The following is a 25,923-nucleotide window of genomic DNA, read 5'->3' on the forward strand; positions in this document are numbered from 1 at the left end:
ACTGGGAGAGAGTCCCTTTACCACCTCGCTGCAATATGTGCTGCAGCCTGGCTGCCGTTCCTCAGCCCACTCCGGGGTAGCTCTATCTGTCTTCACTCTGTCCTTGCAAATCTGTCCATCTCTGCTGATCTGCACAGAACCAACCTGTAGCTGCGGCAGCCTTGTATTGGCCATGTCTACATGGCTAAATAAAACAGGCCTGGATACAGAAGGCCTGAACCACATCCATGTGTTACAGCATGGGCCAACACAGTGTCCCTGTGGCCCATGGCCCTATTTTTGTGTAGGGTCCTTTTCCTGTTCCACATATCTGCAATTATTTAAGGGTTATATTGCCACCCCCGACGTGGCTTCTCCTTGCACAACAGCAAGGACGTGCATGCGCGGCCAGAAGTGCTTCACTTGGGCAGGGGAGGGCTGCATAAAGCCTGGTAGGGTGATTTTGGAAGACTCCATAGATGCAAGGGCACTAACCCTGCCTATGTGCGTATCTTATGATCCAAACTGTGCTCAGGATTGGGCCAACTGGTATGGATCAGAGATGTCTGGGGAGACTGCAAATTTGTATGGCCTTCAGAAGCACTGGGCCTTTAGGCCCTATTTTACTTAGTGGTGGAGCTGTGATCACTGGGAAAAGAGCTGTTCCTTCTCCACACGGTCACAACATGGCCATGGTGAAAGTACGCGAGTTTCTCAAACTCACAGAGATGTAATTGAGAACACAGTTCAGATAAGCCCTTAAAGCCAGGATAGCGTTCAGTAAATGAGTAAGAGAACCGCAGGGCTGTCACATAGTCTCTTACCTTTTCTTACATTACTGACAGAGAACAGATCATATCAATGTACACATAAATTGTTGTTATAGGTAGGATTCTTTAAAGAAACTGGCCTTTTTCTACCTAGGGGACTCTGGAAAATTAATCTGTACTAATTCAAATAATTAATTTACAGTTAAACTGCTTTAAATTCTTGTGCGTACAAATGAGTTCCAGAATGAAAGCGGCCGTAATTCAGATAAGTTCAGAGTCAGAATTCAAATAAGTTTAGAGTCAGGGTCATCATGTCCTGTTACCTCACTTGCTGATAACCACATCATCTAATTACTTTTTAAAACTGATTAAGTGCCATAGGAGCCCAAGTCAGTTTAACTTTCTTCACAGCCAAATACCTGGTCATTTTAGAAAATGAGACATAAGTTCCTAAATAACCTAGGTTACTTTTGAAATTTTCATTTTGTTGGAATATTTGAAGTGTTCAGCACCATAGCAACAGCATGGAATTATGCCTCATCTTCTATAGTAATTTAATATACTAAAAAAAAAAAAAAAGACTGGTTATCAGTTTTGAAAAATATCAGTTACATTACAAGTGTGAGAATAAAGTATCAGTTCTAGTGATACTGATAAGCAATTTCAGAAAAGGAATGAGGGCAAATCTTTTTTTTTTTTTTTTTACTTTTCCAGAGGACGCAATGAAATTTTAGGTCTGCAAGGTCTCACAAGTGTGAGAATAAAATGCTTTTACTGACACTAATAAGTATTATCAATAAAAAAGCAAGGACAAATCTTTATTTTAATTTTTCAGAGTATGCTAAAATTGTAGGTCTGCAAGGATTTAATGGTTAGTGCAAAAAGGTAGGAATTAATTGGCTATGCTTGCTCTTGCAAGGAGCTGAAAGTTTAAAAAGAAAAATTATTGATTTTGTTTTATGTTATATGGCCTTCATGAAGAGATAACCTAGTGTCCCTTTATTGTATAAAACCAAATGACTAAGACAAAAATTAGATCTCATTAAAAGAATAAAATTAAAATAAAAGCTGAACCTCTTCAGGGGAATCAGGGATTTTCTTGGTGCTGCTGTGATAAATTAGATTAAATACAAGTCTTTTGTGTTGTGTTACAGTATACAAAAGACATGCATTAAGTTGATAATAGTTTAATGAGAAACAGTTTAAATGTCAGCTATGTAAATAGCAGACAATACAAGAAGCTTGGAAACTTCTTTCATTGCTTCTGTGGAGAAGGGTGACTTTTTTAACACCACTTTAAGTTGGGTCAGGACTGTGATCTAAATCCCTGATTGATAAGGATCATAGCTGAAGCATTTGTTTTGTGTTAATGTCCTATTGTCTGCATCCCGTGGATTGGCTTTCAAGAACTCTTCTACTACTATTGACTCTTAGTGTTCCAGTAAGCAGTGAATACCACCATACCTGGGCATTTTTGTTTCAAGCTTTATTACCTTTTGGAAGAGTACAATGCTGGGATACTGTGCAAAATACTTATATATAATTTTCCGTCCTTTAAAAAGAATTTAATTTGTCATTTATTCCTCAGGGTTAAGCTTCCATATTGAAAGGTCTGTGCTATGGTGGTTTCTGTAGGTTCTGTGATGAATTAAGACAGTATTATGAAATACAGAATGTAAATTTAGGTGGTAGAGATAAATAGGATATAGCCACTGATTTGCATTGCATAGCCGTCTGCCACATAGTGGAAGGGGTCTGTACCATTACTGAGAGGTTTCTTTGGTCAGCTTCTTTGCAGAAGGTTCCTTCTGCAAAGATTTTGACCCTGCCCCAGTGACTGATAAAACATAATGAGATGCCTAATAACAGAACTGCCTATAACAACGCTGAAAAATCAGCACTTCTGTCCACAAGCTGTATGTGTACTTTGGACAATTCAAAACCTGAGAGCACGGTCAAACTCAAAGGTTAAATGCAAATGAAAGGTCATATTTGAAACACCTTGAAAGAAAAATCACTCATCACTCCATAAGCACCCTTCATTCCAAATTTGCAGGAAAAGCTTCTACATTTCAGTCTTCTACACTGAGATAATAATTAGGAGTTCAAGCATATTGTAGCTCTGAGTTGAGCAAAGAGGTGTAAACAAAAAATAGAAACAAAAACAAAAATAAAAAGCAACAACAGAAGATACATCCTGGAGTGGGATAAACCTTTAACCTTTGCAAAAAATGATAGACTCTCTAAAAAGTTACGCTCTCACCTGCTGATTTCAGCCATTCCGTAGCCTTTCTCACTTTCATGGAGGTGTGTTATTAATCACTTTATTAAGCACTTCAGATATGATGTGCTTCATGAGCCTCCCTAATCTTTTTTGCTACTATCAAATTGTCATTTAAACTGTGCACATTATTCCAGTCTAAAGAGATGATTCACAACTATGTTTCACTGGTTTTGTGCTGATGTAACTCCATTGAGATCATGTCGATATTCCTTGTCCCAAAGGGAAGAACAGATCTTTCATGCTCAGTTAACATTCCTACTTCTCTCCCCAGGGTACCTATTCTCCTTTGCTAGAAATTCTTTTGAATACTCTAATTAAGAAAAGAATCTAATTGAATATTAATTAGTTTTTCACTGGCCTCACTGAAAATATTTAACTCAAAGCAATTTCCTGGTAATTATCTCTTGATTATAATTTTGAGAGGACTTACCATTTTTTGAAATAAATTCCACTTTTTGAAATAAAACTTCCTTTTGCACGTGTCCAGTTTGTCTTAACTACAGATAAAAACACAATAAGCAATAGCCACGAAGAAGTCATTTCGTTTTGTCTTATTTCTTGGGCTTCCTTTCCACAAAAGCTGTCACTGTGTCCATAGCTTTCCTTCTTTTGCTGTTTTTCACTCTAATTACTTAACTATGCAGCAGATGACTGTGTCCTTCATGCAAACAAGTTCAGAGTCTTTTCAGGGGTTGAATCTATTGGGCCTGTACAAGCAGACAGCTTTGTATTAAGGCAAAAATGGCAAAACAGCTCAAGACCTTTCTTTCTTGCCTATTCCTAGAATGGTGAGATAGGACCTGATTGGTCCTCAGCTCTTTCTTCAGCTTCCCACTCATTCTAGGACTGCTAGCTAGGTATAATTAAATACATGACAAAACCCTTTTCTGCATCCAAATTTGTTTTGAATATTTAAGAGAGAGGAAGAGAGACTACAGAATTTGAATTTCATGCCCTAGGACATATGGTGCTTTGGACTAGCAGCAAGACAAACTAAAACCATAATGTTTAAATCCTTTCTATCATAGAAGAAGGAAGTGGAATTAACTTTTAATAGATGGCCACAGTAGACACTCTTTGAAATCTCTGAAAAGGGGTTAAATTCCTGAACTACCAGAAGTGTTTTTTGTTGTTGTTGTTGTTTGTTTGTTTGTTTTTTGTTTGTTTGTTTTTCTAAATCAGGATGTGAAGTAAGGAGCCTAAGGCTAATTCTCAGTGAGAATGAAAGAGAAGGCTTCTTGTGAACTTTTAGGAATACTTTGAGGAATGCTGCAGTCATCCTGTGTGCCAGCAGTGTCATCATTGGCCTCTAACAAGGCAGTCATGTTCCAATGAAAGCAATTGCAAGCATAGCCCATTGCAGAGTTCTCAGCCTTCTTCCCTGGGATCTCAGCATCATCCTGAAGCTTGTGAAGTTATCTTAAAGCACCCTTTAAAGCTTGCCATCTTATTCTAACAGCATCACATATAGGTTCCATTATTGCAGCCAGGAGCATTAACCGTTCTCAGGCCCCTGTAGAAGAACACTTACATGGCTTTATTTCATGTGAAGGATTGCATAAGGACTTCAGGCAGAATTCCTTCCCAAATTCAGCCTAAAGCCTTATGTAAGTCCAAACACTTGCCTTATGCTTCCAAAGAGAAGTGACGCTGATTGAATTCACTAGAACTCCCTGACACTACTATAAGGGAACCAAATCATTTACAAGAACCCTTTGCTTCCTTGAGCTTGAAGACCTGCTCTGTGCAGCTCACAAGAAAGGCTGTCAGAAAGGATCAACCTTTGCTGCCAGTGCAGCTAATGTGTTGCTACCAGCTGGTTGACGTACCTCTCCCACTGATTGGTAATGCTCATTTCACCAGGCACTTGGTCTGCTTCCAGCACATGCCACTATTTATAATCTGAACAGCAGCTACAGGGACTCTGCTCCATTCATATTTGTCAAGTCTTATGGAGTTAGTTACTATACCAGATGTCAAATTTTATAGTGAAAGTATTTCAGTCTCCATTCAACCAAATTTCTCATTTCTGCCACCCCAAGACAGTACTGCTCACCATATATCTGCAGTGCAGACCAGTGACACTTGAAGAAAAGAATTTACTTGCCTTTGAGCAGCTGTAGTTTGAAACCATGACTACAGTAAAGAAATCCAACTGTTAAATTAATTCATTTTTAAGCAACAATTCCAGAATTAAAAACATAGAATATTAATAAAGCATAATTCTGCACACCCTTTATTTCTATAAATCTAAACTAAAGCTTAAACCATATTTTATAGTGTTGATATTGCCTGCAATGCAGCAAGCAATGAATAAGCAACACTGATTCCAAAAGCAGAAAACATCTTTTAACTTGGACTGCTTTTGTTTCTTTGTTTTGTGAAGGGATCTTTTGAAGTAACTTAATTTGGAATGCAACTCATTAATGTGGGCTCCCTGCACCTGTATTTGCAAGTCTTCTCCAACTGCTTAAACATGGGGACTGGAGATTTTAGGATTAATTTTCCGTAAGTGACCTACTTCGCAGAGAAAGATAATCATGCATTTATAGCCTCTCGCATTCTATTCAGGTCACAGATGGACAGATAGCAAAGCTATTCCTCAGTCACTTACTAGAGTTGTAGCTAATACCTAGTGAGAATGGAGATCAGGTCAATGTTACTTGGTCAGAATGCCTAAAAGTATTGAAAATCACTGAATCCTACTTCAGTCTTGGGGTGTCACAGTTGTGCCATAAGATACCAGTCGGTGGTTTGCTCTAGGAGTGTGTTGTGGTAGTGATTAAATTATTGTGTACTATAGAAGTTAAATATCTGACTTTGAATCCTTTGCCTTGAAGGTGGACACCATGCACCATTCTGGCAGTGAACAAGTCTAACATTACCCACATACCACATACTGCGGCCAACACCAAGGATCAGAGGTTCTGGGAAGTTTTTGAGCTTTTACTTGCTAAGAAGTGCTTATGATCCCATGAACAGTCATCACTGTAGAGATAATTTTACAAACAATCAGTGTGACCTAAACCTGTGTTACAGAAGATTTTTTTTGTATACCATGTTCAGTGGAGACAATAAAACTTGTATTTTGCTGTTAACCATAACAGACCTATGTTTTGCTCTTGCATGGGGCTTATCCTCCACTGCTGTAGAAACACTTGTGCAGCTATGTTTGTAAAGCAGTTTGTCATCTGTGTTCAAATATTCAGAATTTTTACAAGGAAGTGACAAGGCTTCATTTTCTGTTATGATACTTTTAAAAGTTCAGTGGAGCTTTTCATGATGAGAAGGAAGCAAGAAGAAGTATGAAAAATGTATCTTTTTTGAAAGACCAAATTAAAACTTAAAGTGTGCCAGGATGTTAATTGTAACGAGTCTGAAGAAATTAGTATTTAAATTGTGACAGTGCCAGCAAAAGGATGCCTGCCTTTCAGAATAAAACAAAACAACATACTTATGTAGGTTGAATTCTTAAGCTGCAAACGTGTGCATGCCTGTGTCATCGTGTTTATACATACAGCTCAGCTCTTTGCTCTGCAGTGTAACTCTGAAGGGTGTCCTGGCAGAAGTTGCATTGTAATTTGGATCACTTTCATCAGGGAATAAGTGTAGTCCTGTTGAAAGTGGTGGATTTAAAATAACAAGCTCCAAAGAGACCTTCCAGCTTTTGAACCAGGGTAGCTATAGTAGTTACAGCAAATACAGGATTTGTATTTACCGCTGATGTTCCAGTGTACAAGAAATAACTGAAGAGCTCCTACCTGTTTTCTTGTCAGGGTGGTAAGGGCAATGGGCAAAGGTGCAGGTGAGACATCCCACTCGTGGTTACTCAGCATTGGCTAGGACTCTGTATTCTGGGCTTTTCATTGCTTATAATTTTGCCTTGTACTATTGTATTAAAAATGCATTGAAAAAAATCCATTCGCTACCCTTTTTGCATTATCAGTTATGATATGAAGCGATCAAACAGTTTCCTTCCTGTAACCATCCCAGATAATTAGCTTGTAATCTGCTGGGCTACATGAATATAGGATCTTATGTGTATATCTCTTCCATGAGAAAAGACAAGTAGTAAGATGCATTTTGTAAATGTGAGTAAGTGTCACACACACAGTTAACTTCTAGTCCTGCTGTAGCAGGGCTACTAAATAGGACCACTCACTTGCATGAACTTGGTGTGGACATTTGTTTGCAAGATCAGAACATCCAGGAGGAAATGTGATTATGATAACGAACTAGAATTTTTCGCATGATTTTTACAGAATTTGTTGATCTGCTGTGCTACTATAGATGAAAAGTAAATCTGTTCAGAGAAACAGAAGTATAGATATTGTTACATAAATTTGTTCTCATTTTCTTTAATATGTGAGTCAGTGTTCCCTAATGAAGTAGGATTATCATTATATTAGTTTAGTCACTGAAGATTTAAAATTTCCAGTGGTGAACTTCTAATTAGCAGAATAGATCATGAAATGCTAGAGCAATTTGAAAGAACCTGTATTTCTCTTCTGGAAGAACTTGTATTCCTGTTCAAGGGAAGAAGCAGTATATTTGGAAGAAAATGCAGGAAGAATCAGACATCCCATTTTAGTGAAACTGTAGATGTGATCTGAATTGATAATGAGTGGCACTTAGTGACTGGTTGACTTTGAACACCTAACGAGTCTTTATAGGAATCATAATGTTTTTGAAATGTGCATTTGTGGAACAGGCTGTGCATATGCAAGAAGTGAGAAAAATAAACTTGGTGGGTGAAATGGTGGCAGAATGATTCATATGTGCAAAGTTCAAATAAGCCTATGAGCTTATATACAAAATATCAGTAAACTATAATTAAACATATGGTCCCTTCCAACCCAAGCCATTCTATGATTCTATGATATTAAATTATATTAATTATTAGAAATAGATTACAATAATTATTCATAATTCACAACTTATATGCAAAGTCATTTTGGTTAGAGTTACTGATCATTAGTTGTCATTGATGCCTTTACTAGTAAGTTAATTAGACAAAAATCAATTATTTTCCATATGTATTTTTCATGTAGGTGTGCAACTCACATGAGGTTGTCTTAATAAAAGTAAATGATAATGACCTGTTTGCTTACAAATACATTCACCTGATATATCTGAGATGTTTTTCCTTTGCATTCTAAGTATAAGGACAGGGTCTATGGATGAAGGCTGACTAATTACCTTTGAAAATTAAAATCCTGTATTAATGCAGATAATATCTAAATTGTAGGCAAGGATTGTTCCTCCATGGCTACGTCAATAAATCCCAACATCACAATCCTATTTGCAATAAAGGAATAACATATCTATGCTTCTTGATCTTTAGCTTCTTTGCTGATATTACTGAAGTATTACTAACAGTATTATGTTGTTGAAATTTAAGATCTTTGATTTTTTAAGTCCAAATTAAGTATGGTATTTAATAATAATAAGAAGAAGCATATTTCAGGCATAGAAGGCTTACATTAGGGCAACTAATCTGTAGTTCCAAAGCACTACATTAGCTCTCTTAATCATGTTGGTGACAAATCTTTCCCTGCAATGTCTTACATTAAGTAATACATTGAAAAAGCACTTATACATAATACATATATATTAAAATGATGACTAATCATGTGCATATTCTAGAATTACATGCTGTTGCTTTTCCTAGAATCCCAGAATGGTTTGAGTTTGAAGGGACCTTAAAGATCATCTAGTTCCAATCCCCCTGCCATGAGCAGGGATGCCTCACACTAGATCAGGTTGCCCAGGACTCTATCCACTTGATGTCTTCAACTCCTCGAGGGATGGGGCATTCACAACTTCTCTGGGTAACCTGTTGCAGTGCCTCACCACTCTCTGAGTGAAGAATTTCCTACCAACATCTAAGTCTTACCCCTTTTAGTTTAAAACCATTACCCTTTGTCCTATCACTATCTGTCCTTGTAAAAAGTCACTCTCCACCTTTTTTATAAGCCCCCATTAAGGACTGAAAGGCTGCAGTGAGTTCTCCCCTGGAGTTGGTTGGATTTCATCATCTGTACCATTTTATTTAAAGAAAATAACCTCTTGAACTAGGAAGGTAGAGGTTGTTTTCTAGTAATGATATATCTATATTAAAAATTCTGTTGATGGGTACTTTATGAATTTGAAGTTTTGATGATTTGCACACTTGTATTCTCATTTGAATATTAAGTCCTAGAGGTTTGAAGTCTCTGACCATTCTTATTTTATCTCTGCAGTTCGACAATCAGCAAGCACTGGGAGGCAGAACTGGCCACGCTCAAGGGTAATAATGCTAAGCTCACAGCAGCCCTGCTGGAGTCCACTGCCAATGTAAAACAATGGAAACAACAGCTTGCTGCATATCAGGAGGAAGCAGAACGTCTTCATAAGCGGGTAAGTCGAGGCAAACAGCCAGGGTCATTGAGATGGAAGTACTGGTGATTGTATTCACTCATTTTGAAGTGGAACAAATAAGCTTATTGTTGGGGCTTTAGGTAAATCTTTGAGACAGACATTGAAGATCATTTTAAAGCACACAGAGTTTCTCATGGAATTCTTTTGTAGCAGTTCCTTTTTTGCAGAGATTTTTACTGTAGCCAGAGTTATCTATGCTGTAAACCTTAGGCCACCTTTGCCAGCTTTCACTCCTTGTTTTATGCCAGCTGCATCATATCTGTTTCAGGACTTTCACCATAACATTACATGTGACTGCCTCTTGCCTCTAAGCCCATAGAACCTTGACATCAGATCTGTAAGTAAAAGGAACTCTGTTGTAGCTTCCAGTGTTGCCAAGGACTAGCAGCTTCCTTTTGGTCTTGCACCCAAAGAAAACCGTGTGTAGGACCAAGCTCATTATATACAAATAATGATCTGCTCCTGCATTCATGCAGGATGGGCAGGGTCTTGTTCCATTCACTATAACATTTGCAGAAGTCATTTGGCAAATCAGAAATTAGAACACAATTGGGATAGGAGTAACAGTCTTTGAGAGAGGAATAAAGAGTATACAATTTCTCTTTTCACATATAGCACTTAATATATCGGTATAATTTATTCATGTTTATCCATGTGAATTTGTCATTGTAGCTTAGGGCATATTTTTGTTCAAAATGAAGGCAAGTCTAGCACATGTATGTAGAAAAGATGTATTTGGTGGAGTTTTTTTTAGATTTTTTTTTAATATCAGATGAACTTAGTTAAGAAAACTAAACAAAAAAAACAACAAAAAAAAACCAGAAGACCTATATACTTCTGTGGATGAAGACCACTTTCATGAATAAGCTGTCAGACAGGAAAAGTTAAATAGCAAACACAGCAGATTTTTAAATTTGATTTTATAGACTGTAGTCTCTTATACAAAATAAGGTACGGAAATAACAGCCAAATCCTGCAAATTGCAAGGGTTCTTTCAGACCTGCACTGGATCTGTCCAACTGAAGGCTATCACAGGAGCAAACATCATACTGATCTGAGGATGAGAAATTCAGCAGGTTGCACCTAACTTTCATCCAGCCCTGGAAGAGTAGGAAGAACTCCCATGACTTGAGAAATCTGGGGAAATGTCAGGTTGTTGGGGCAGTCCTGTACCTAGACTGATTTGAAACAAGGATCTTGAAACTGTAGCCAAATGAGTTTAATAGGGAGGAGTGACAATTTCCAATGGACTCTAACTGCATGTGTGATACCTGTCTGGATGAAAGGCATGAAATGTAATTAAAACTGGTGCTTTTTGCAAAGTGCTTTCAATTGAAGAAATTGATGGTTGCTGACAACACTGCATTGCTTCGAAACTTTTCTATTCAGGAGCAAGCTTGTCACGCATGTTTGTACAGAGATGTTTTCACTTTCTTGTCTCATTTAAGCATCTCCCTTGGAAGGGTGGAAGTTCTAACGTGTTTTCCAGGTTTGTGGATGAAAGATAATAGTCAGATTTGATAAAATTTTGATACTGCAGAATATAAGGTGGATTTCACTACAAGTTAGGTTTTACAGTGAATATGAGGTAGCATTCTTCTTAATAAAATGTATTCAAAACTTAAATTGCAAGGTGAGAGAGACAAAAAAAAAGTAATGAAGAAAAACAGAAACTGAATTATTTGCCTGCCCACTGTGGGGAGACCCAAACAGAAAAAATGGGGATGGCATGGTGATAGAAGATCCCTTTTTCTAGATATTACTGTTACTCTTAGCCCTATCCTGTTATTGGCAATTTGTTATTGGCAAACATAATTGCTGAATATAGAATTTTTTTGTTATGTTACTTTGCTTGCACCTGATACCAAGCAAACCCAGCAATTTTCCTGCAATTATTTTGTATTTCCGAGGAAATACAGAATGTTATATCGTGGGATCATCTACAATATTCTATTACAATCACCTTTTACGTGCTTGTATTAAATCTTTATGTAATCCAGGACCTTGGGGCTTACTAATATCTCACAAACCTCTCTGCCTGTCTCAATGGGCATGCCCGTAAATTACTACAGCTCAAGAATACTGCCCTCTATTGGAATTGCTTTGAGAAAAATAAAGACTTGGCTAACACAGTAAATCAAACTGTCTAGGCAAAAGTGTGCAGAGGATGTTAAAAATCAGTTTATCTGTTACCCATACAACACAATACAAGAGCTATTCTGACCTGCGTGCTGGGCACTGATTTTTCAATTTGAAGTAGGTCCCCATTCCAAAAAGAAACTGTAATTCAGATATTTCTCTGTTACACAGACAGAAACTGTGCTTTTGAAAAGGTGAATGTGGAGCCTGCTGGCTATGGTATGTTTGATAGCAAGCAGTGTTAAGAGACTATCATGTAATCATTCTGTTAGGTTTATCTGTTAAGCTCAGTGTAAGCACCAGCTGCAACTGATCCAAAAATGCTCCCTAAATTGCAATCCATTTCTCCTGAGATTATGTAGAAGTTACACATCATGTTTTGGATGGTCCTCTTTTTTTATATAGATGATTCATATAGACACAGAAACATGAATGGGTGAGCAAGTCTGAGAAAACTGACTAACGTACTGAGTTAATTTATTTCTGTAAGTGTTTGTTCTTCTCCATAGGATAATCATCTAGGTAATCCTCTAGACATGTGATGAACTACATCTTTAGTTCACAGAATCACAGAATAATTTAGCACAGAGGGGAACTTTGGAGCTTATCTTGCCCAACTCCCCACTGAAAGTATGTCCAACTTTGAAATCAGATCCAGCTCCAGGGTTGGATCAGGTTACTCAGGACAGTGAGTCAAATCCAGAAAAATAGAGAACCCACAGCATCACTGGACAACCTGTTCCAATGCTTGACCACCCTTCTTGTCAAATTGGTTTTCCTAATATCTATTCAGAATTTGCCGTACTGCAACTTGTGGATGATGCCAGTTCAGAAGAAAAACGCGTTTTAATCCAAAAGAAACTGTGTTGAGAAAGGGTTGATAGATGATATTTAAAAATACTCACAGAAAAAAAATACTTCAAGGATAAACAAAAGTTTGGAAAATATTTTGCATGTGTAGTCACAATGTAGTTGGCTGTCACAGCATCTTGCCCACTGGAGAAGTAGAATGTGTGTAAGTCTGTATTCATTAGAGGGATACACACACTTATAAGATCATATTGTACAAAATAGACCAGCTTTCAAAATGAAGAATTGTACTTCCACCACTAGCTGTTCAGTTTAGAGCAATTTAATAACATATTATGTGGTTTATATATAATGCAATTGTGGTATTCACTCCTTACGTGCTTTAAATATATGCACAAGTTTTGGTGCCTGAGTCATCTATCTGCAGACTCATACCCTCTGTCAAGTGTGGTAGTGGTGGGGAAGTAATGCATAGCGATTAGGAAATGTTATCTTATTTCTGTTTTTAGCTTCCTTTTTATATAAATAGCTTTATGAATAGTCTTACTTAAATAATTGCCGCTATTTAAAAATAAAGGAATGTTTTTTTACTGCTAATATTATTTATTAGGTGACTTTCTATGGTACCTTTCTCCACAGTTTGAACTTTGTCATGTTTTATTTATAAATATCCTTTGATTTTATATCATATCTTACATGTATACTTTTCTTTATTCTTATTCACTGTGATAAAATAGGTCCTTTGGCTCATAGAATCATAGCATCTAGGTTGGAAAAGACCTTCAAGATCACCAAGTCCAACCATCAACCTGACATAGTGAGTCCCATCACCAAACCATGTCCCTAAATGCCACATCCACACATCTCAAATGCCTCCAGGGATGCTAACTCCACCACTTCCACTTCCCTGGGTAGCCCGTTACAATGATTGTCCACCCTTCATGAGAATAAGTACTTCCTGATATCCACTGTAAACCTCCCTTGGTGCAACTGAAGGCTGTTGCCTCACATCTTATCACTTGTCACCCAAGAAGAGTGACCAACACCCACCTCGCTTCAACCTCCTTTCAAGTAGTTGTAGAGAGTGATGAGGTCTCCCCTCAGCCTCCTTTTCTTCAGACTGAACAGCCCCAGTTCCCTCACCCACTCCTCATAACTCCTTATTTCTGGGCTCTTTACCAGCTTCATTGTTCTTCCCTTAATGTCTTCCACCAGCTCAATATCTTTCTTGTAGTAAGAGTCCCAAACCTGAAGGCTCAAGGTGCTCAAGATACGGTCTCACCAGTGCTGTGTCCAAGGGGACAATCCCTTCTCTAGGCCTGCTGGCCACAACATTTCTGGTGTAGGCCAGGAGGCCGATGGCCTTCTTGTCCAGCTGGGCCACAGCTAGCTCACGTACAGCTGGCTGTAGACCAGCACCCCCAGGTTCTTTTCTGCAAGGTAACTTTCCAGCCACCTTCCCCAAGCCTGTACACTACAAGGGGTCGTTATGCCCCAAGTGCAGCACCCAGTGGTTAGCCCTGTTGAATGCCACGCAGCTGGGAGCAGCCCATTGACCTCGCCTGTCCAGATCCTTCTGCAGATCCTTCCTACCCTCATACAATACATATTGTAAACTTGGATTTTGCAGGTGTTTTAAATCCTTTTAAACCCATCATTTTTTGTTCTATAATTGTTTTCAAATTTCACTGAAATAGTTGTTCTGAGTATCACAGATTACACTTTTAAAATAATAGAAACAAAGCTATGATGCCCCCTCTTTGATTTGTGATTGTATTAAAAAATTAGTAAATTTATTACTTTTTTTTTTTTTTTCCCGATTAAGATTTCCTCATCTGACAATTTAGTTTCTCACATTAACCTGCATTTATTTGCTTTCTCTGAGGCTTTTGTTTTCTTTGTTCCATTTATTCTCTGCATTAGTAATGCTTAGAGCTGAGAAGAAATGGAATACAAATTCAGTGTGTCTGAGTGCAAAGTTCTCCATAAATTAAAGTTTTGTGCTCTCTTCTGTTATATTTTGAGCTTAAGTCAGAAATACTGTACGCTGATATTTCATCAGACATATTTTGCAAAAGTTGACTAAATTTTTGAATGGATTTTTCCTTTTAAAATTCAAAGAGATAATTTTGAGAAGACACGATGCCCAGTCAAGAGCTTAACTTAGAGCTCTGAGCCTTCTGTCCTCTAATCTGCTCAGAAGCAGCTTAACAAGGATTTCCCTTAAACTGGGTTGGGGAGAACTCCTACACACCCTGCGTAACATTTGAAGTCAAAATGGATTCATGAGTTTAGAACAGCTCAGTAACAGAAAAAAACACCAACTAAAGTAGCTACTTCAGACAAATAAAATAGTGGTACTAATATCAATCCTGGTATCACAGAAAGGAAATGATTGAGTGGTGATATAAATTATGGAACATATCCCGAAGTTTCATCTTTGTCATGTAAAAAATTACAATTATACATTTTTTTCTTGCATGCTAACTGCTAAAGTAAATCATCCTATGACACTGGGCAATAGCTCAGAGTAATAACACCAGTGCATAATAAAAGAGCTGCAGTCCTTGAAGATCATTTATCTGCAGGAAAAGAAACCTGCAATGACAAGATGAAAGCAAGTGATCCAGCTCTTGGGTATTTCTAAAAGAACAGAGAGGTAAACTCTTGAATTCTAGGTTGTTATTTTACCAAGATTTCTTAGGAAATTAGATACAATTAGCTTATTATGTTCTGGTTCTTTCATCCGATGAATAAAATAAGTATGAAGACATCTTAGGCAGTCATCAAGAACACCTGACAAATAATGGATCTTGATTTCACTACTGTAAAAAGAAATTTTGAAGTGGATATTTAAAAAAATGCATGAGCATACAGAAATAAAACCATGATCATTTTACCATGCCATTTCTATGCTAATGAAAGAAAACAAATGTCTAAATGCAGTTGGTGAAGTCCACAGGATGTATGAGGCCCCATGTAAAGTCATCTGCTCAGATTATCCTAAAAATGTCTATAGAAAATCTTTGCAGACCCTTAGCAGTCTCCTCCACATTTCCACCACCTGCATTAATAATTGAATAGCCAAGACTCAGTTTCAAATGTGCAGATGTGCAATTGCTTGCTGAATCAGAGCCCATACTGTGGATTTTTGATTTGCTGAGAAGTCAGTGCTCATTGAAGAATTTATTATCGCCAATATGAGACTACTGTGAATAACTTACTTGAGTGAGGAAAGAAATTTTCTAAAAGTGGAAATATATGAAATAAGGTAACAGACAGAGTGGTAAGAAGAAGAGATTTAATCAAAAAAAAAAAAAATTATTGGCAATGCATCTTTTTTTATGTGATGTCTATCTCTTATTATACAGTCTTCAAGACTGTCCCTCCTGTCCCTCCAGAAAAATATGAACTTATATTTAAACTTAGATTGCTTGATTAAAGAAAAAGGCTAATTGAGTATAACTTCCTTCTTAAATTATTGTAATTAGCATCCGGCTCAGTAGTTACGTGGTACCATTTGTTTATGAAGAAAATAAATAAGCATTTTGCAGGGTAAATATGGTTCATTTGGCAATTTAATTGAAACAGTGGGACTATCATTTTGCTAGCATTTTTAATGCATTTAATTGAAACAAATGTGTGTGCAGTTGGACCAATCCTAAGTGAACAAAAACCAGACAAATAAATCTGTATTTTTACATATGCATTCTATGAATCTGGAATTGCAAGCAAATTTTTGTTGCACTTGAAAATCCTGATAAAGCAAAAATACATAGGTAGCTTTTGGCCAAGTGATGTTAAGTAATGTTAAATATTGACCAAACATTCTGGAGAATGTTAAGTTAAGAAACAACACAGTCTTAGGTCTGTGTTGGAAAGGCTAATTGTTCTAACTGTTAAGTTTCTAGAAGGTATGTGGGAAAACAGTGACTTTTCTTTTTATTTTTAAAATTGCAATTATTTCTTAAAAGAATAATTTATGTTTTAGAGCAGGCTATAATTACCTTCCTAAGGTCTGTTACCCTAACAGTAGAACTAGTTTCTAATAAAAAGAAATCCATGGTGGTATTTTAAAAATCCTTGAGAAGAGCCTTTTGACCTGACCACCTTTGTTGCATATTAGGGGATAACCAAAGGAAAAAATGTGAGCATTTTATTTCAAGATATATGTATTTTTCTCTCAGATGTACATTTTTGCTTCTCCAATATCCATTTCAGCTATCATAAATTTCATACTGATTTTGAAATTTTATTTGTTGTCACTCTTGAATTTAGAATGTCCGAACATTTCCTTGGACAGAAGTGTATGCCACAGACTCCCAGGTCCCTTTTTAGGCATGATTCCTAATACTTATAGTCCACATCTAGCCTTTATTAAGATTCAAACCTTGTTTAGTACTTAGAATTTACTGAAAAGTCTGCTTTTTTTCAGACAAAGCAGGTGAATCAGGTTATAGTAGTTTTCTTTCCTGTAATCAGAATGTGAAGCCGGCTTTTTTTTTTTTTTTTTTTTTAATGGATGGTGAACTGAAGGCAAATCCTTTATCATCTTCTTCTACTTGCCCTTTTAGAGCAGATTTCCACCTATGACCCAAGACAAAGTCTTTATCTTTTTTTGTGGAAATTCACTTACATTGAATGTGGGGTGATAAAAAAGTAACTGCTGTCACTCTGGGATAGTAAAAAAAAAATGTTTTCACTTAAGGACCCTCATCCCCATCTTCATCATCTTTCTAAAAAGAAGGAATAGCGTTAAGATCTGCAGGTTATACAAAGCGCACTTTGTGGAGGCATACTGCAGCATCTTTATGTAGTCAGAGCTTTGTAGAATGAAATATAACCTATAATTCTAAAAATCTATTGGAGAACGAGGAAATTACAGGGCTTAAAAGTCCGCAGGATTAAAAGATGACATATCTGTATTGTGTTTGCTATTGCATGTATTTTATGAACTGGTCAGATAGCAGAAAAAACAAAACAAAACAAAACAAAACAAAAACTTGCTAATTGAATTTCAGACAAAGGGATATTCCCTGAAGTTAGTGTTAACACTGTCCGTTGCAAATAGCAATGCTTGGCTGAAGCTCAGATTATCGATTTTAGTACACTTCTTGTATTTTCAAATATTCCTACTTCAGTTTTATTTTGTTTTTCACAAAAATCAAGCAGATGATGGATTATTCCTCTTTCATCTCTGCACAAATACCTAACTGTAGAAAACATTTTGATATTTCCATGGCTTGAGGCTTCAGTGCCCACAGAGTAAAATGTGTCCTTTTCAGCAAAATCTTTAATTGATTTCTAAGTTTAAAAAAGTAATGTATTGTTGGTAATACACAAAATTCTTCCCCTTACCCTCAGGTTATCATTTTATCTATAGATAAATCTTGGAAGACTACAATAGTTAATTTGCTGTCAGAAGTGATAATATGATGGTGCACTTTTTTTTTTTTTTTTTTTTTTTTTTTAAAAACAATCAAATAAAAAAAATTTTTTTTTTTTTTTTATTTTTATAATTTATTATATCATTTTTTTTTTTTTTTTTTTTTTTTTTTTTTCAGCAGCAACCTAGGAAAGCAATTTTCCTTGTTTTCTGCATTTTCACATTTATTACAACCAAGTTTTTTCCCAGAGTTTTTATTCTTGAAAGCTATACTAGATTGTTTTTTATGGTTGTCTTGTTTACATGCTGTCTTCCATCTTACTGTCTACCATGAAGAACTGAGAAGCTTCTTCTGCAAAAGTTATGTGAAATTTTAGGCAGTTATTCCTTGTTATGCTGATCAACACAATATCATTTTTCTACTTACTGTGGAAAGCAAAGGGCTCTTTTAATTTGACGGAGGTTCATCTTCAATTATTTATGGAATAATATCACAAACACAGTTGTGATCCATTAAGCAAGGTAACTCAAACTGCTAAAAATACATAAGTAATACTTAATTCTGTCTTGCATGAGTAATGTCTCAGTTCTGCACTGTAGCCTGGGTTCATAGACCTTGAATACTGTGTTCCACAATAAATATGTGTCAAAAATACCTTTAGGAAACAACAAGTTGAGATAGTCAGGTATATCTATAAAACAGACTAAAGCAACACTGAAAATGTACTTTAACCCATATTTCTCAGCATTTTTGTAATAGCTAAAGTAATTTCTGTACAAAGTTTAAAAAGAAATTCATTACTTGTAGGTACTGACTCTTAAGATAGGAAAAAAAAGTTGTTGATTGAGATTAGAAGTATACAAATCTATCTCAAGAAAGTGGTATGAAAAAAAATAATCAACATCGAGCAAATGTAGCTCAGATTCATGCTGTTAGTAATTGCTCTGGGAGGGCAACCACTTTAAATATTTCTGTCATTCCCACTTCTTTGCTTCTGTCTAATTGAAGTCTTCACTCATGAAGCGGTTGTCTGTGTTAGGATTTGATACAATCTCTACACTTGTTTTCTTCATGCTTTGATTTGGTTTGTTTTCTTGGAGAAGCTCTGTGCAATTACTGTCTTAAGCTTATATAAAATCTGTTACCCCTTCTGTCATGTGGCCTCACTCCTCCTGTCTTGGCAACAGCTGCACACTATGATGAAAACTTCTGCCTGGCATTCTCCTATATTTATAGGCTGTTGACCGTAGATCAGAATTTCCAGAAAACTCTTCAATGGTCTATGCTGAGAAGTTTTAGGCTCTGTCAGAACAAGTTGCCTTTCTGTCTTATTTCAACTGATGTATTTCTCACTAAAGTATGCATTTAAGTATAATAATGTCCATATGAGAAAAAATAGCCCATTAAATAGTCACTTTCATAAAAAGCCCATAAAAAGCCCTTTCAGAATTTTTTTCTCTACAAGCAATCCTTACCTGGATGACAAATGTAAAATACAGAAGTAGAGGCTAAGAACAATATTCCTTTAAGTCTCAAATATGAAGCCACAGTACAGACTTTTTCCAGATATGCAAGTCAGTGCAGTCTTATGATGACGAACCTTGTTTGGTCAGTTACTGTTCAAAGACTGTTTTTTCAGTCTTCGTCAGAAGTCTGAATACAGTCAGAATTCTGTACTGGAAACAAGTTTTAATCACAGACACATTATTTAGTGTTGCTGTGCAAAGACTTGAATGATTGCTTGAGCCTTGCTCTTAAATGTGAAAAAATAAATGAGGAGATGTCCCTGAAAATAGCATGTGGGAGGGTCAGACTAAAGCATTTTAGCTTCATGTTATGCCCCCTTCTGTGCATAATGCATAAACAGTTATTTTTGATGTTTTTTGGACCAATGGTCATTAGAAAAATAAATTCAATTTGAAACAAGGAAATAGAGCAAGTAAATGTTATCCATGTTTTTGCCTAGAGCTTTATCTTTTGTTACTTCTGTTTTCAATTACATATGCTTTATATCACATCATTTTCCATCTTACTCTACGGATTTTTTGAAAGGTTCGTAATATGATTTTCTTTTTTAAAGGTGCATTCAGAGAGAGAGCATCATGAGCATATTTGACATCTTTTCAGATTTGTATAGGAATGGACATTTAAATAAGACTATTATTAAAGCAAACGTGTTTTTACATTGATTTTTTTCCCCAAGTTACTGGGCTTTCAGCAGTAAACAAAACAGTTGAACCATGCATTATTTTCTTGCACAATCAGTAAAAAATGGATACTTGCCTACAGGAAAGCTGGACCAGAGCAAGGTATCACAGCCCCTTCTGAGAGCAGTTGACTGTTGGCAAGAAAGTTTGTGGAGCAAGCTTTACCCTGCTCAAGCAAAATCAAGTGTGTTTGCTTAAGCAATTTCAATAGGTGTCTCAAGTTAGTATGTCCAGAGCACGCGGAGGAGTGTTCATGCAAGCTGTGCAGCCAGTGGGTCTCTCGCAGGAGGCATTGGTAGTAATACCTGCAGCCAAGAGTAAGGTAACATTTCACCCACCCCAGCTCAATCCACCAGCCCGCTCAGACTCCAAACTTGCACTAACAGTATGCGTGCATCCTCACTGTGTGCGCCTGTGCAAAGGAAACCCCATGGAAAACAGTAGGGTTCAAGCTCTTCCTTAGTCACAGGGAGAGACACCTCTGCACGCTTGCTTCTAGAGCACTAGGAGAAAGGTGTTCTGGGGACTGACTTTTTCCCTGTCCCTCCTGTTGAGGCTGTACCACTCAGTGTAAATGAGTATTCACTGCACCAGTACTTGGTAAGAGCCAGTGGGTGCAACAGCTTTAAGAGAGGGATTGACCTTCTGGGAGGTTATTGTATAAAGTTCCAGACTTTTAAAATGGGTGGAAAAGGGTCTGAATGTGGGTTTCTAAATCAACACTACCCCTGGGTTCACAGAAGCTTCTGCATCTAATTCAAGACTTGGTTCAACAGAAAAGTTTGGAAATGCTTACTAGGTTGAAATTCAGAAGGGGTGAGGGTGGTTGATGTGGATAAAAATGTGGTGATGCTACGAAATGGTGAATGGCTCCTGACTGGCCAAGACCCTGAGGAACAAAATACAACTTCAGAATTGGCCCAGTTTTGAATGAGGGGCCTGGACCAAATGAGCACCAAGCTCCCCTTCCAGCCTAAATTATTCTGCGAGTTGGTGATTCTTGATGTGTTTACACAGTGTAATGTAGAACAACGTGTTAGTTCAGGCACTGTTTAGACTTAGCTTTATCCCAGCTGGTGTGTTGCAATACTGGTTGTTTTTTTTCTGTGTAGTAATTGTGGTGAATACCGTAACAGTAACAATTGTTAGCTTGTTACAATTGTTACAAAAAAAAAAATCTAAATAGATATATTTTTGTGCAGTTTTGACAAATTGAGGAAAAGATCTAAGACTGCAATCAAAATGCACAGTAATGTATACAACTGAAAAAAACTGCTGTTACTTTGTGCCATGAGCACAGATGTTTCTTCTGAGGCACTTCCAGTAAATAAGATAGTTCTTGGGGGGTCCTGTCAAGCTACCTTCTCTTCCCTCATTCCCCGTTTCCCTCCAAAGAATTGCTGTAATTTTAGTGTCTCTACATTTATTAACCTGGTGTGCAAAAATGTCAAATGACAGCTTTCCAGGAGGAGAAACAGGACTACTCCTCGCTGTTCAGGCCACAGGGGAACACAAGGGAATTTCATGCCCTGTGACTCAGAAAGAAAAGCTGAGAGGGATTTTGTTTTAATTTTCTTGTATTTCAGTCTTGGCTTTCCCTCAACTTCTCCCTGCATTCAGTAATCTGCTTTTTAAGCCTACAAACCATTCAGTGTCTTAAATTACTGGCATCACAATAGCTTCTCTGGCTAGACGATATTGGTGGTGGAGGGCACCACCCTTGATTCCTCAAGATTTTCATCTAAGAAAGAAAAAGGTCCTGGAGAATACATGCCCTCTCTCTAGGGGCTACTTCTCTAAGGAATTTAATTTGAGACCTAGAGTGTGTTCCTTGGCAAATTGGGTAGCACAGAAACATGCTATGTTCAAACTACTTTTTGGGGCAGATTTTTTCTGTAGGTAGATGATGCAGCTCTGTCAAACACTGTATACTAAGATTGACAGACAGACTGGGAAAAAATGAGGTATTGGTTTTTAAATTGTACTTTTTTTTTTTTTACAGTTTATTCTTAAACAAAAAGGTTTTAGTGCAAAAATCCATGTAGACATGCAGTGTGAGAGTTCTCTGAAACTGCGCCGTAATTTGAGAGGTACATGATCAAAGTCTTCCTGTGTAGACTGTAGCTGCATGAAATTTTATTTCTTTAATGCATAAGCCATTTATGACAACCATTTTTTTCTGTGAATGTTAGGATATTAACATCTCATCAATTAAAAAAAAAAAAAATGAAAAGGGCATACTATTGCCAGGTATCTTATCTTATCCAAGGGCAGACAGAAAATGTTTGCTGCCTGCTAATAAAGAGGAACTGTACAAATCCAAATTGTGCCATTAGTTGTTAGTTTTGTGACTGAGAGATGAAGTCTGAGACTACGGGAAGTAAGAAGCTGGCAGCTGTACATTGGTAGCTGAGTATCTTCTGATGTGGAGTCAGAAATTGAGGCTGTGAAATGTTAATTGGCGTGCTAGGAAGGGGGTGAGCATTGTGGCTTAGTTGATTAAGATGGTGCAGCATTAAAAATGTCAGATGGAGAGGTTACTTAGATCTGTGTTTAATCATCTAGATGTTACTGTTTCTGAAATGGTAATTCAGCTTCTGTAAAATTTTCAATAATTAGTAAGTATAACTTTTAATTAATGTTCTTTTCAGTCTGCAATATATTAAGTTTATTGTTTCCAAGATATTACAGTAAATATTGGAAGTCACAGCAGCCATTTTCTGCAAAACAACTTGTTAAGGAATTGTATGCAGACTTCATAAGAACAGCTTCACCATTTTAATCAACATAAGTCACCCAGAACTAAGGGTATATTTCAAATTCAGCTATTTATTCCAAGAAACAATGGTACCTTGAAATTGTTGCGATTAATTCTCTGTGTGTTGCCACCACTTATTTCAACAGGTGACTGAGCTAGAATGTGTGAGCAGTCAAGCCAATGCAGTCCACACACATAAAACAGAATTAAACCAGACAATACAGGAATTAGAATCTACGCTGAAGAAAAAAGAAGAGGTATTTGCTAATGTTTATTTTGGCTTTTTTGTTACATCTTTTCTAAAGGCATTCAATATTAATCTTGCAATGGCTAGTAAATGTCATGGTATTTCCTAACGATGTAAAAAATTAATTTTTCAGCTTATTTGAAATGATTAATATTTTTCCTTCTACATCTGTCCAGTATAAACCTAGGTATCAGAAAAACAAAAAATATCATTTTTTCATCTTTGCTTTTACTCTTTGCAAAAGTAAGTCTGCATTGAGGCACATGTGGTTTCTTTAGAGCAATCACCACACTGATGCTGTCCACACTACGAAGGGAAGCAGTCATAAGCATGCTTTCCTTTTTCAGGAGAGAGGGGTTTGGAGCAAGAAACATATCTGTTTTTCAGTCTATGTTAATATAGCTGACTTTTATGATCCCTAAGATAAGCCCTCTCCTTCAACGCGTGCCAGACCCCCAGCCTGTAATTTGGATGATATTTATTGTGCCATCTGCCTTGGGCTCGGCCAGCAACAGGAAAATACAAAGAATTAGGATAACACCTGCACTGGCATGGGTCCTGGAGGAAAACAGATTTGTGTCACAGAATGACTGGGGATTGCCCCTTCATGGATGGGAAGAAGGAGGTGGAGGGGGCCGTGTATGATGGTTTGCTTGCCTTGTTTAAGACCAGATCCCTTGAGCCCTGCATGGGCACAGACAAAGCACACACTGGTATGTACATTTGGAGAGCCAGTGTGTCCTGCAGGGTCTCCAGCTGTGTTGTTGTTAGCTGTTTCTGAGGAGAATGCAGGAGAAATGCTCCTAGGAGTAAACAGAACATCCTCCCAAAATGGAGGAAAGACTTCCTCAAGCTCCCTCAGACCTGAGATTAGCTTTAGGTTGGTAATGATTCCCATTTTGGTGCCCTTGCTCTTTCAAATTATGCTGAGTTGCTGAATGCAGAGATACCTTTCCAAGAGGAGTTCTGGAAGGTAAATATGCCCCTGTAGGGAGAAAGATTTGTTAACTTTAAGTTTTTTATAGAAATCAGTGGTCAAGGCTGGCAATTTTTTGATGCTCAGCCCTGCTGCTAGTGACATAATAAGCAGCTCACAGATGAAAATTGGATTTTTTTCATGAAAAAAATGGGGAAGGATTGATTATAACAGAACATAAAGACCAAAATTGTTTCTCAAATTACAAGGACCCTTAATATTCCAAGAAAAAAAACATTTCAAGTCTTTTGTATGGGAAGGAGGCTTGGACTTGCATGACAAAGAAAATCATTATCTTTATTGTTGTTTACTCACAATGGGATTGCCTTTTGGGGACTGTGATTCAGGAGTATTGGGAGCAGAGCTTAAACTTCATGTGCTATGATAGGTAGTAGACAGTTGCCAGTTTTGATATCATTGCTACGCCTTGCTCAAGAGAAGAAGAAGCAGCCAGCTTACCTGTACCGAAGCCAATCCAAATAATGTGTTGCTAAAGAAGTTGTTTCTTCTCCTTTAGGAAATAGAAAGATTGAAACAAGAAATTGACAATGCCAGAGAGCTCCAGGCACAGAGGGATTCTTTGACCCAGAAGTTACAGGTGAGCTATAGTGCATCATCTTAATTTAGACAGAAGGGCAAAATGATCTTCAGGTGAGCAGTTTACATCAGCAACTTCTGCTGTATTGATCGAAGCTGCCGGGTAAATGCGTTAAGTTGTAAAGTGGGTCAAGATGCTCCTGGGGAATTTGTACCACAATTTCCACCTGTGGTAAGTCATTATTTTTTTACCAAGGGAACAGAACCAAATTTCATTTATAATGCCACTGAACTCCACCCAGCTCTGAGGCAAGCAGATGTCCTTCATCAATACATGTCATGGGCAGTTCTGGTCTCATTTTCACAGCAATGTCATGTCATAGGTGTTGTGTGCCACTGAACTATCAGGCTTGTTGATAGGCATCATGTTGGGATGAGTCTGTATTCAGCTTCTAAGCATTCTCTGATAAAGGTTAAAGTGTTCTTTAAGAGTACAGACTTTAAAAACAGAATTTGACATTTCATTTTTAGGATTATACGTAATTGTTTAGAATCATTGTATTTTTATTGTTTGTTTGTTTGCTTTGCTTTGTTTTGTTGTGTTGTTTTTTTTTTTTTCCCTCTTTTTTTCTGGGTTGATCCTTCACTGTGTGTAGAGCCAGATACCTCAGCCTACTGGAAGCAGTATACCCTCCCTTGCTATGTCTGAGCTCCTGTCCTTCTGTTGCTGGGCTGACCAGCCAGCATGGACATGCCCCCCTTAGGAAGCATCAGCCTTCTGATTGAGGCTGACCCAGAGCTGAGATGGGTTTAAACTCTGAATTCGGATGTCAGAGTTTTGATACAGCTGGAAACTCAGGCATTAAATAGCTCCAAATCCAAAGTGCTGAAATGTGACCATCGCTATTCTGCATCTTGACTGCAATCATGCCAAAAACAAGCTCTGACAGGCTATCCACAGTTAAAAGATCATCAAGCGGATATTCTTTGAAATGCGTTATGTGAATTGAAACTTTCTTGAATCTCATTTTGACCTACAGAATAAACCACATTAGAACAAAATTACTGTATTCATTCTCCCCCATTCTTAAGTCAAATTATTTGTAAAAAAACTGTTATTACAGTGCTTCTTTGAAGATTGTTTTGAGTACACCTGAGCTTGCCTATTCCACTATTCCAAAAATTGTTGCTGACTCTTAGCATGGGAGTTTTCAGATGAAAAGGAACTTATACGAGTGACTTAAAAATTAGATTATAATGAAAGATAGAAATTGTTCTAGCAGTGGCATATGTAATAATATCAGCATAAGATCACATGAAAAGTAATAATGAGCTGGGAAATAGCTTTCCTTAGCAAGCAGAGTTATGAGAGACTAGCAAAAGGCTAAAGATTTTTGAGAATCTGTAAA

The 25,923-nt window shown here is 37.2% G+C and overlaps 1 protein-coding gene across 2 annotated transcripts in view; it reads left to right on the top strand.

The window, feature by feature from the left end:
- The window catches only part of HOMER1 (homer scaffold protein 1), an 84,006-nt gene that overhangs the window by 52,049 nt on the left and 6,034 nt on the right, over positions 1 to 25,923 (top strand). For both annotated transcript variants that reach the window (XM_035309781.1, XM_035309780.1), the window contains exons 6-8: positions 9,276 to 9,432; positions 22,901 to 23,011; positions 24,495 to 24,575. In XM_035309781.1, coding sequence (XP_035165672.1) covers positions 9,276 to 9,432; positions 22,901 to 23,011; positions 24,495 to 24,575 — 349 coding nt within the window. The remainder of the gene's footprint in view (positions 1 to 9,275; positions 9,433 to 22,900; positions 23,012 to 24,494; positions 24,576 to 25,923) is intronic.

The sequence above is a fragment of the Oxyura jamaicensis genome, chromosome Z (assembly GCF_011077185.1).
Source record: "Oxyura jamaicensis isolate SHBP4307 breed ruddy duck chromosome Z, BPBGC_Ojam_1.0, whole genome shotgun sequence".
In the NCBI taxonomy this organism is placed as follows: Eukaryota; Metazoa; Chordata; class Aves; order Anseriformes; family Anatidae; genus Oxyura; species Oxyura jamaicensis.